Source organism: Podarcis vaucheri (assembly GCF_965113315.1).
Source record: "Podarcis vaucheri genome assembly, chromosome: 4".
Lineage (NCBI taxonomy): Eukaryota > Metazoa > Chordata > Lepidosauria > Squamata > Lacertidae > Podarcis > Podarcis vaucheri.
In genome coordinates this window covers 76,840,312-76,853,235 of record NC_138762.1, presented here as the reverse complement: position 1 = coordinate 76,853,235, position 12,924 = coordinate 76,840,312, and the positions used below count along the sequence as shown (strand labels likewise).

General features: G+C 41.4%; 1 protein-coding gene across 5 annotated transcripts in view; it reads right to left on the bottom strand.

Annotated features, from left to right (window-relative positions):
- Window positions 1-1,997: 1,997 nt before the first annotated feature.
- Window positions 1,998-12,924, bottom strand: part of UBE3A (ubiquitin protein ligase E3A) — a 37,356-nt gene continuing 26,429 nt past the window's right edge. For all 5 annotated transcript variants that reach the window (XM_082220066.1, XM_082220068.1, XM_082220065.1 and 2 more), the window contains 7 exons: window positions 9,207-9,351; window positions 7,925-8,130; window positions 6,480-6,644; window positions 4,063-4,218; window positions 3,898-3,971; window positions 2,588-2,731; window positions 1,998-2,154 (listed from right to left, as the gene is read on the bottom strand). In XM_082220066.1, the coding sequence (XP_082076192.1) occupies window positions 2,034-2,154; window positions 2,588-2,731; window positions 3,898-3,971; window positions 4,063-4,218; window positions 6,480-6,644; window positions 7,925-8,130; window positions 9,207-9,351 (1,011 nt within the window). In that variant the 3' untranslated portion in view covers window positions 1,998-2,033. The remainder of the gene's footprint in view (window positions 2,155-2,587; window positions 2,732-3,897; window positions 3,972-4,062; window positions 4,219-6,479; window positions 6,645-7,924; window positions 8,131-9,206; window positions 9,352-12,924) is intronic.

The following is a 12,924-nucleotide window of genomic DNA, read 5'->3' as shown; positions in this document are numbered from 1 at the left end:
CACCGTTAAGAGGAAATAGATCAATACAACATCTAGTGCCTTCTTAGGAGCCCCTGGAAAAGCTCATCATTTATCTATTGACATAGGAAATTGTTTCAGCCATCAGAATTTCATCCCTTCAGGTGCCTATTTTAAAACTGCCCGTTAATTGAGGCATATACAAATAACCACAGAAATTATATGCTTAGCTCCTCCCACTCCCTGCTCTCATCTAGAAGATGAGTAAAAAGCCCCACTAATGGCAAGACACATTTGAGAGTGGTAAAGGCCGTCAGTTTCAAGTGAATTGTTAAGGACAGCTTTATACCAAAGGGAGTCAATAAACATGGCAGCTTAAATTCAAGTCACTCCAACGATACCAGGGTTAACTTACAAAACTAAGAAAATCACTTTTCTTCTTTGTCACTGGACCATGGTGGAAAACATCACTGTTTTATTTAGCATTATTGGTACATAACAGTTGCCTGTATCTATTACTAAAAAAAATTAATAAAATAATCCTGAAAGACACATTTCTCTCTCCCTCAAATGAAATAATACCAATTCTGCACAAATCAAGCTGATTTGTTGTGTGTAGTAGTCAGGCGTAGCAATCACCAAGGCACAAGCTCAGATCTGCACATCAGTTGTCACTTGCAGTTAAGACGAGGTATGCCAATTACGTTGTCTTGGTTAAAAATGCACAGTCCCTTTATTTTATATTGTTACAGCGGCGATTACCAGCGTGCAGGGACAATCTGTAGAAAGGTAAGGGATCCGTCCCTCTGATGTAGGATGCAGACTTAAAACACTCCAAACCTATGGCATGTTATGTAAGAGATGGAAGTGAGCTTAGGGTTTATTTCCGAGACATACAATGAATAATTGGGAGTATTACAATGCAAACTTGCCCTTAAGATGTTTAATTACTCCCCCACCATTGCTAAACTGGGGTGGGGGTGGGGAGGTGAAGAATCCCTTGGCTGCACCACTGATCATACGACTTGAAAAAGGAACAACAATTCATTAAAATAACTTGCAGGGAAGACTGGATTGTCTATTTAAAATGTCAACATAATAGGCAATTAAAATTTTGTTTTAAGTGCACTTCACATGCTTTTGATTATAGACCCAACGTTCCGATTTCTCCAACAACACATTTCATCCTACTCTAATGCTGTTTGGCTGAAAATGCACTTTTCCCAGTAAACAACTTTTTTTTTTTAAAAAAAGAAAAGACAAAACCCAACCTAACTATGTTTACGCTTTCATACAGCTAGAAACCTTGCTAATTAAAAACACTGTATGCTACAAGACAAGACATGTGAAAGACAACATATATATTGAAATGAGATTTTTTTTTTTTTAATCGTTGTGCTGTGACTAAAGTAAAAGTTCTCAAAGGCTGCAGTTAAACATTCCAAAGTTCTCCCTTCCATTTTTATTGAGTCTAAAGATTTTTCCACACATTTCTTTGGGGGCTAGAACAGCAGTCATTGCATCACACCATTTCGCTTTCCAAGACTTCAAGTTTCAAAAGCAAAACTGTCCAAAAAAGTACAGTTCTTGATTTCTGATTTGATTAAACTGGGACGAAAAATGTAGCACATACTTAAAAAGGTTACACAATCTACAAATGATGGCAATATTTTTCCTCGGGAGAGTACAGTTTCATTTTCTTGTAAATACTCAAAAAAGAAAAAAAAGAAAGAAAAAGGCTCAACTTCAAGCAGTAATAAACACAAGCAAAAGTGATTTAACCCTTTAAAATAAATATTCAGGAAAACCTCTCTGTACATACAAGTGAAAGAGTATGTAACACTTTCACACTAAAAGAAAAATAATTTGTTCAAAGAAGCAGCTGAAATCTGCTGTTCCAGCCCAATGTCCCCAAGTGTAGAAGGGGGCACAGACACGAGTGACTACTGTAGCTCTCTATATCTTATGGCCTTTTTGTGGGGGTGGGGTGGGGGTTATTTTATTTATTTATTTTGGACAGGGACACCATCACCACAAAATCTTTTTAATCCCTTTTGTTATTTTATTTATTTTCGTTACAGCATGCCAAATCCTTTGGCATATGTGATGGCCTTCAACAATCTCTCTTTAAGTTTTTCTTTGCTGGAGTACTCTGGAAGCAGAAGGACATTAAAGCATGTGTGAGACGTCGGTAACCTACGGAGAAAGGGAAGAGGAAAAAACGCTCAGGTCACGGGAGAGCGGAACACAAAACACACAAGCCATTACTGTCGCTTTTCTCAAATCCACAACTAGTACAGTCGTACGGAATCCGTGCCGGAAGTCCGTTCGACTTCGGAAACCAAGGCGTGGAAACCAAGGCGGGGAAGCTCCTGCAGCCAATCGGAAGCAGCACTGGACATTCGGGTTCCAAAGAACCTTCACAAACCGGAACACTCACTTCCGGGTTTGCGGTGTCTGGGAGCCAAAATGTTCGACTCGCAAGGCATTTGACTTCCAAGGTATGACTGTAGTAGGGACTGAGGGAGAACTCACTCAGAAAGAGGCTTAAAATGTATTTTTTACACTTGCAGCATAATACACTTACATTTCTGAATTTTAAAGTAAGATTTATGTCAAACGAGTTTACCTTTCTGTGTCGGGGCCATTTTTGGCTATAATCATCTTTAGTTTTCCGAGTCCTCCTACGGGGGCTCTGTCTGTGCCTGTTGTAAACTGGAGGAATAGTCTTTTTTGCTCGTCTGTAAATGAATGGACTATTTCCCAAAATTCTCTGTTGAAGCAAAAATGAAAATAAATATTCTGGGCAGAGCAAAACGTCTTATGCTGCTTATATCTTGCCCTTAACCTTAGAAGTAGCAAATGCAAGCGTACTGTATCAATATACAGTGGTATCTCTGGTTACGTACTTAAATTCGTTCTGGAGGTCCGTTCTTAACCTGAAACTGTTTTTAACCTGAAGCACCACTTTAGCTAATGGGGCCTCCCGCTGCTGCCGCCACGCGATTTCTGTTCTCATCCTGAAGCAAAGTTCTTAACCCAAGGTACTATTTCTGGGTTAGCGGAGTCTGTAACCTGAAGTGTATGTAACCTGAAGCGTATGTAACCCAAGGTACCACTGTATTGTTTAAGGGTGTTTTCAAATGCAAAAATACTATATAAAGAGGCACACATATATCTCAATCCAGGTAGGGGAATATGGTGCTTCTGAATGTGTATTCCTACCTGACTGAAGAACTGCATTCACATTTCCTCAAACACCTACAGACTTCTACCCAGCTGCAGTGGTCTGTTTTAGGGCGCTTGGATAGGGATGAGGACAGTGGATGGCAGTCTATCTTCTCATTTCCCACACTGCCTAAGTTACCTAACGCTCCCCCTTTCTCATTACTATCCTTAGCTGTTGAGAGCGCTAGCATGCACATACTAGCACGTGACGCAAAATTTGAGAATAGGTCCTCCACTGTTTTTGGCAAGTACAAAACTTTTCCAAATAGCCACGTTGATTACAAAACAGAAGTTGCTACTATATGAGCAGGCGAGGCTCTAGGAAAAGCTATGTGGGAGAGCCCAGAAAGTTCAAAGACCATTTAGGCGAACAAGGATCTAATCCATGCAACATAGGGCCTGAAAACTGGGAGGGGACAATAAATATTTGAGACGGGAGCATCCCCTCCTCTTTGCTACTCTTGAAGTCATCCTTCTACATGCGATTTTTTGACCTATGTCTAAGACATAAGATCCTCTGGTTTAACCACAGAATGGACAAGAAAAAAAGATCTAGTATATTTTAAAAACTGGAAGCCTTAAACACATCTCTTATTTGTTTTTTAAACTGTGCATTATCTGGTACATTTGTGTCGTAATTTAATTATTCACACCACTTGCTAACAGGCAGAGTCTTCTCCATTCACCCACAGAAAAACTTAAACCTCCTACCTAATAATTAGAGAGTCTCTGGTATAGCCACCATCATACTCCGTAGTTTCTTCTAGAGCTTGAAAGTCTAGATTCTATAAATACAAGACATCGTATCACCACCTCAGACTTTAGATATTCAGCAGAGAGCAAGTTATTGTCTTTTGCACGTTTCAAGTGCCTTACCCTACTTCCGCAAATGAGCAATTCAATCTCTTCGGGTCTAAATAAATATTTTAGGGGAGATTCGTTGGTTACCATGTGGAATCCTCTTCGAAAGGCCTTAAACTGCTTCTCTACTGATTTGTTGAGAATGTAGTCAGAATACAGATTCACAAATTCCTGTTTAATAAGAAGACAAATAATGCAAGGTTTCCTCAGTGGTCAAGTGCAAATCTTTGTTTCAACTAACAAGTGGCTACAGGTGAGAAATAGGAAGAACTGCTGCCGAAAATCGTTCCCCCTATTTAATAAATTATATTTAAATCATTCGGGCTGCTAATAATTTTGAGCTTTCCCCAAATAAATCCTATTTCTTTTCACTCCACCCACGAAATCAAGTGGTTTACAAAACAAGCCACAGAGAATGTTTCACATCATCATCTACTTCTAATAAAGGTATTTAAAAATCTAATAAATAACAACAACAACAACAATTTATACCCCGTCTATCTTGCTGTGTTTTCCCAGCCACTCTGGGCGGCTTCCAGCAGAATATAAAAACATAATAAAACATCAAACGTTAAAAACTTCTGAATACAGGGCTGCCTTCAGATATCTTCTAAAAATTATGTAGTTCTTTATCTCCTTGACATCTGATGGGAGGATATTCCAGAGGGAGGGCAGTACCGCAAGAATTTCCCCCAAAATCAGTTCTCAGAATCACATTTTATCAGAGTCACCTTCTCAGTGGTTCATCCTATATTCCCTCTCTCATTATCTTTTGCTAGCAGGCAGAGATGCTTTCATTCATATAGCCTTTTGGCCTTACAAGTTGACTTGTTACAACAATTGTAAATCTGCTGAAATTAGTTGATCTGATGGCATTTCTTTCAGTTTTGTTGATATTTTTAACTCAATTTATTTTCACGCTTTTGATTTATTTTGCTTTGTATTTTATTGCTGTTAGTCACCTTGAGCACTATTTCATAGAATCATAGAGTTGGAATAGACCACAAGGGCCATCGAGTCCAACCCCCTGCCAAGCAGGAAACACCATCAGAGCACTCCTGACATATGGTTGTCAAGCCTCTGCTTAAAGACCTCCAAAGTAGGAGACTCCACCACACTCCTTGGCAGCAAATTCCACTGTCGAACAGCTCTTACTGTCAGGAAGTTCTTCCTAATGTTTAGGTGGAATCTTCTTTCTTGTAGTTTGGATCCATTGCTCCGTGTACGCTTGTCTGGAGCAGCAGAAAACAACCTTTCTCCCTCCTCTATGTGACATCCTTTTATATATTTGAACATGGCTATCATATCACCCCTTAACCTCCTCTTCTCCAGGCTAAACATGCCCAGCTCTCTTAGCCGTTCCTCATAAGGCATCGTTTCCAGGCCTTTGAGCATTTTGGTTGCCCTCCTCTGGACACGTTCCAGTTTGTCAGTGTCCTTCTTGAACTGTGGTGCCCAGAACTGGACACAGTACTCCAGGTGAGGTCTGACCAGAGCAGAATACAGTGGCACTATTACTTCCCTTGATCTAGATGCTATACTCCTATTGATGCAGCCCAGAATTGCATTGGCTTTTTTAGCTGCCGCGTCACACTGTTGGCTCGCGTCAAGTTTGTGGTCAACCAAGACTCCTAGATCCTTTTCACATGTACTGCTCTCAAGCCAGGTGTCACCCATCTTGTATTTGTGCCTCTCATTTTTTTTGCCCAAGTGCAATACTTTACATTTCTCCCTGTTAAAGTTCATCTTGTTTGTTTTGGCCCAGTTCTCTAATCTGTCAAGGTCGTTTTGAAGTGTGATCCTGTCCTCTGGGGTGTTAGCCACCCCTCCCAGTTTGGTGTCATCTGCAAATTTGATCAGGATGCCCTTGAGTCCATCATCCAAGTTGTTGATAAAGATGTTGAATAAGACCGGGCCCAAGACACCCCACTAGTGGCACCCCACTAGTCACTCTTCTCCAGGATGAAGAGGAACCATTGATGAGCACCCTTTGGGTTCGGTCAGTCAGCCAGTTACAAATCCACTGAGTGGTAGCATAGTCAAGACCGCATTTTACCAGCTTCTTTACAAGAATATCATGGGGCACCTTGTCAAATGCCTTGCTGAAATCAAGGTTTCAGCAAGGCATTCGACAACTATTTGTTGTCATACAAATTTAGCAAATGAGAAAATACAACTTTCTGACAGCCTCAGCAGACATCATGCAAATAATAATAATAATAATAATAATAATAATTTATTATTTATACCCTGCCAATCTGGCTGAGCCTCCCCAGCCACTCTGGGCGGCTTCCAATCAAGTGTTAAAAACAATACAGCATTAAAATAAGCTTAATTTATATAAACACATACAAGGTGTGTTTCTATCTGTTCTCCTGGAATACTGATCAAGTAATCACTCCGCAATTGGTGGCACTGCCCATTCAAATTACCTTTCTGTTTTCATTTGTAATAGGGATTTTATCTCCATTTTCCTTTAAATCGTGCATCATCGGATTACCAAAGAGATCCGTATGAGATATCTGGAAGGTTATCATCATATCATCTTCCACGCTTCCCTCATATTGCAACAAGTCTCTTAAGCTTTGATAGAGAACCTAAAATAAAACAAGACATATTTCATAAGGCTTTAAAGCCCCAGCAACAGACCTGGTAATTATGCAGTATGCATGAACGTTATGGGTCAAACTGTATGTTTTTACTTACACCCATGTCAGTTTCCAGATTTAAATGAAAAGCAGCTATAGGATACTGTGAATCAGATCACAGCAACTGTGGAGGAGGAGAGAGCTTTTTAATCCTTTATCCAAAGGCTGTTTTTCCTATCCAAATCACCTTCATGGGCTGTTTTTCCACAGGCAGGGACGAGATCCCCACATCCCGGTAGGTGGAAAAGCAGCAAGGGGAGGACAATTTTGAATGGGAAAATATCTTTACAACCCCTTGCCTACTGTTCTGATCAAGGTTGTGGCCTTCCAGAGCTGCCTTTCATTAAGAAAAAAATAATACACACAGTAAGGTACTGTTTCAGGCAAGTGTGTGTCATTTTTTTGGTGGTAACCAAAGCTTAACAATGGCTATAAGTGGAGTCTGATAAAGAGCGGGGGAGGCGGGCAGGCGGACACACCTCCTTTTGCATTTGGAGAAGAAGTTGTCCTATTTTTACCATCCATAATTTCCAATAGATTTTCAGCTAAAGGAAACTTTGGAACAGATGCAAGTTTCTGTTCTGAAATGAAATAACACTGAGAACATCACTGGCATCATTTGCTTTCACAACTACATTGTGAAGTTTCAGAAAGCTAGTTTCGAAACTGTTGTGATTGTCCATATAACTCAGCTGCCAATATGGCTTGCCGCCACGCTATACATTTAAGATCTCAGCTGCTTAGATAAGACAAACAGGTTAAGTGACCTGGTCACCCTCCCTTCCACACACACGCTCCCCTCTTCTCCAGTACTGGCAAAGAATATTTGTGTTGACAGTACAGGTCTCTTGACACTGCACATTGCGTAGCCTTTTCCTTGAGCAACTGACATCATGTTCTGTATATTTAACAGGTGACTAGAAGTGTTGCTAAATGCTGACTTTTCTAAAATGCCCATTAAGCAAACTTCCCCAGGACTAAGAGCTGGTGTGGATATGTGTAGTGAAGCGGCAAACAGTGGGAGCTGTGAAGTCACCAGTTTAAACACTGCATCTGTCATGAACTACTAAGCAAGCAACACTCTCAACTTTGGTCCCTATTATGCAATTTTGAGACAATGGCCACTGACGTTTCATGCAAGAGAACACTCAGAGTGTGTCACACAGCCGCCAACAACAACAACAACTCAGAATGTAAGTACAGATTTCCAAACGTAATTATCAACTTACAGGGTGAGAGTCTGCCAGGTCACGGAAAGTTCCTTTTTTGCCCATTAGTTTCCTGTAGACAACCATTGGGAAATGGACGTCCAGAATGCAGTTATTGTAAATGGCCAGACCCAGCACAATTCCAATCAGTGTAAACTGTCCTTCAGTTTCAAAAGACGATGGGTTAAACCAAAACAATTTTGTAGACTCATCGTAAGTGAACATTCCTATAAAAAAGCATGTCAAAATTAATACTGGTGAATTGAATAGCAAGACTTTTTAAAAAAAGAAAAAAACCGCAGGGCAGTTCACAACATAACAATATAAAAAACACAAAAAATGCATAATAAAAATAAGAGCACACCAATCAATAATTTCCCCTCCCAGAACACATTTAAAAGGGCATCGGATGTCAATAAGTGAAAGGCCTGGTAGAAGAAGAATATTTACACCTGGCGCCTAAAGATGTACCGTATTTTTTGCTCTATAAGACTCACTTTTCCCCTCCTAAAAAGTAAGGGGAAATGTGTGTGCATCTTATGGAGCGAATGCAGGCTGTGCAGCTATCTCAGAAGCCAGAACAGCAAGAGGGATCGCTGCTTTCGCTGCGCAACGATCCCTCTTGCTGTTCTGGCTTCTGGGATTCAGAATATTTTTTTTTGTTTTCCTCCTCCAAAAACTAGGTGTGTCTTATGGTCTGGTGCGTCTTATAGAAAAAAATATGGTATAAACCCGGAGGGAGAGCATTCCACAAATGGGGAGCCATTGTAGAAAAGGCCTGTATAAATGTTGTCACCTTCTGGGCCTCTTGTGGAGGAGACATATGAAGAAATCCACCTGTTATTTAGTCACAGCTTAGTTCACAGCATCATCCGGACTTCATTCAAAAGTCCCCATGTATAATAAAGCTACCATAATATTCCAAAATCCACTGAAACTCTGTGCGTGTGTTGTAAATGGATGCTTGAACATTCCATGACATACACACTATCTGCACAAGAAGAGCTAACATTTTAGGGAGAAGGCAGCTAGCTACAGCTGGCTTCCGGTGGGCAGGTGAGCACTCAAAACCAAGGCACACTTGCATGTGAAAATGGTGTACCATCCCCTAGAAGGGCTGTCACGTGATTTTGCTGACTTGTCCCCAGATGGTGTCTAAGGCTGGGGTACACAAGCTACAAGTAAAAACAAAAAAACCTAGGAAGATGGGTTTTCATATGGCTCAGGAAAGAGTAGATAACTGTTAAGAAGACGAGACACAAGTCATTTTGCATATTAAATAAATACGAAGTTAATTACGTACCAATATCTGGGTTGAAGATTTCCTCTACAACTAGCTGGAAAAACTCTTTGGAAACTCCTCCTTCATCAACCCCTTGTTCTCCTTCAAATTCCACATACAATTGCTTTTTCAAATCTGCTGGATTTTCCATTGCAATCATTTCTAACTATTGAATAAAAAACAAAATGTTCCTTTAGTACACCCTATTTTATAGGTCACCATGCCGTGGATATACTAAACAGCCCCACCTCCCTCTGCTGCTTCACTACAACATGCACAAGCAAAAATGAAAGCTGTTGTTTTATCTTAGAAATACATTTTAACAGACGTAAGGAATAGCGAGACTCAGAAAACGAAGCAGTTTCTTACAAGTGATTCAGGGTAACGGTCACAATAAATACTTGCCATAGAAAATATTTATGGTCTGCTATACAGAACAGCAGGGGACATAATGAGGTTCACAGTGAGCGGGGTGGACAATGTGACCCACTTTGGGCTCATCCCATTGTGGTGTCTAAGAAAAAAAAAGGAGGGGATGAAGTTGACTGGGAAGGCCTGTGAGTACTGTGCACAATCCTGGAGAATGTTTTGGATGGCTCTGCTAGACCGTGATGGAGGAATATAATAATAACCCCACCACCACTCTGGGTGACTTCCAACAAAAGATTAAAAATACATTTAAACATCAGTCATTAAATACTTCCCTAAACAGGGAAAGGTAAGAAAAAGAAGAAACGGGGTTCCCAAAGTGCTCTTGGAACTATCCCCAAGAGTAGGAACCACACCGTCCTCCCTCTAGTTGCTGCTTCAGAATTTGACCTTTTGGCTCCGAGTTCGAGGGGATTACTGTCATCTCCAGCGACTAGTACCATTCCCGCAGCAATAGCTGAGGATGACTCCTATTGTCTCAAAGCCCTGCACAAATCCTAGAGATCTCTCCTGCCCTCCCCAATTCTTTCCTTTAGGTTTTAACTTTTAGATTCAAACTTAAAAGTAGCCCACAGGATCTTAGAGTACATCTTACAAGTTCATATTCTGCATAAGCCTTAAAAGGAGCCTTGAAGATAGGCAGGGCAGTATCCACGAAGGATCAGGAGCCACGATCTACACAGTGGCTTGAATCCTTAGACAAAGAACTTCACAGAATAGATGCTTCTCCTTCCCTCCACCCCAGCTGCTTATCGCAAAATCTTCTGGAGCCCTCCCCACACATCCCTCTAGAGAGGCATTTTGGGTTGCATAAGTGTCCATAGGGGAAGAAAAATGTTTCTTCTGCAAGATTCCTTAATTTCTATCCTAGAATTGTAGAGTTGGAAGGGACCATGAGGGCTATCTAGTCCAACCCCCTACAATACAGGAATCTTTTCCCAAGTAGGACTCAAACCCACAACCTGGAGATGAATAGTCTCATGTGCTACCGAAGGTGAGTTAACCAGTACCGTATTTTTCCATGTATAAGACTACATTTTCCCCTTAAAAATGTCAAAAATTAGGAGGTGCCTTATACTCTGGGCCACCTTCCCCCATTTTCTTAAATCTGAGTCTTATACATGGGGGCGTCTTATAGACAGAAAAATACGGTAAATATTTAAAATCCAATCCAGCTGTAAAAGGAAGGAGTAGACCAGCTGCTGGTTTGTTAGACAGCTGCTGCTCCATGTGCCATTGATTAAGCTGAGCATTGTGTGCAGGTGAGAGTGAACAAACACAAACTGCTTCAGGTCTGAATTGGCATCTCTCTGTTGAGCACAGGAAGGCAACACACAAGGCTCAAGGTGGCTTCTTCATGTAGCACTAAACTATGGTTTAGCATGTGTGAGCAAAATTCTGTAGAGTTGGGGCACATTTAATACAACCCATGCCCATATTTTTGCATTTATCCCAGTTTCTTGAAAATTTTCTTTTGCACCACTAGATTGGATATCTATATGTAGCCTTCAAAGTAGAAGGCTTAAAATATCTATTTATACAATAGATACTGAATCCAAACTGACACCGTTAACACTTCAATATTATTAAGAAAACTGACAACTGGTTCGAACCCAAGTGAACCATGCTGCTGCTTGCTACAGATGATGGGAAAAAGTCACCAGCTCATCTAGCCAGGAGCAAGTTTGATTCCAAAGCACTCCATCACCCACCGTACTGCAGACAGTAAAAAACCACTAAGATTATCAAGGGAAAGTTCTCTCTCTATTGCACAACACTTTGTACTGCCCAGTTTCTCACTGCTAAGTTTTCTGAAGCCTTACAGGGGAAAGAACTGTAGAGAATGATCTTCTGACCCTCACGGGACGCAATTAATGCCATTACAGGGTTAACACAAACTTTCTTGACTCCTCTAAGAAGGAAGCGTAACACATAAAATCTGTACCATCATTGAAATTGGGGCAACGTTTTGCTTTTGTACTCTGGAAAGGTATCTCACTTAATCTAGCCAGTTGGAACAAGGTCATTAGAATATGATTGGAGCAATTAAATATAAAAAGGCGATAAAGAACTTTGCTTTATGAGTAGACATTTTTACTGACACGAGAAGAGATTTATGGAGTGAAGCTGTATGCAAATCAATCAGCTAGGCAAAATGTTTCAACCGAAAATGGCCTTGTTCTCACATCCCAACAAACCATAGTTAATGGTTTATGGCAGCGGTTTTCAACTTTTTTGAGTCCTCTGCTCCCTTGACCAACCACATTTTTTTTTGCAGCACCCCTGTGGGGCTCAGGAGCCCAGTTATTGTCTGCAGAGCTGGCAGACTCTCCCCATTTTTCGAACACCCTCCCATTTGGAGTGTTCCTTCAGCCTCCTCTTCTCTCCTCTGTAGTGCTCCGGGCAGTTGCTGCAGCCGTCCCTGGTCTCTGAGCTGCTCCCTCCCCGCCCCAAAGAGAGGTGCCTCCCAGAGACACCATTTGCCTGAGGAGCTACAACAAACAGCTATGCACATCTTTGGGAGGCAGGGACTCGAGAAGGCATCAGAGGGAGGAAGGGAAGGAAAGAGGGACAGAGGCCAGTGTTGCCCGTGGCACCCCTGACCATCATTTAAGGCACCCCAGGGTGCCAAGGCACAGTGGTAGAAAACCACTGGTTTATTGTGACCACACTTATCTTGGCCACATTGCTTTTCTGCAGCTTATGCTGGGAGGAAACAAAACTGAACTACCTTAGTGTTACATTTAAAGCAGGGATTGTAGTTTGTTTCACTCCCCAACCAGGATGTGTAGCCAAGGTTTGTTTTTGTCTTGCTTGTTGGGAGTAAAACAGTCCGTGTCTCCTGGTTTTGACATAATGCGAAGTCACGAATCCTGGTTTATATCCCCTGTGTGCCAGCAGGTGAGAGTCATATTGTCCAGATAGGCACATTCATACCAAACTATTACCTAGTTTCCAAAGACATGTGAATTGGGCTAATATATTCTACGTCAGGAAGGAGGAACCTTCAGATCATGGGCAAAACAAGGCCCACAAGGCAATTTCCCCACCTGCCCCACACCTTACATCATATGACATCAGGTGAAGGGCAGGTAAAGTCACAGCTACACAAAAGCAACCGGGAATCTTAGAATGCACCCCCAATTCGTCTTCTGCAAATGGGGCTTGCATCCAGAGGCTTTTAAATTTGGTACCAAATGCAAGCACTTGCAAGCTCCCGATCAGAGCTCCTGAATGGAGCCAATCCCTGTTGAATGCAAGCCACACTTCCAGCAGGAGTCTTTGCAGCCTTGGCTTGAATTTAAGCCAC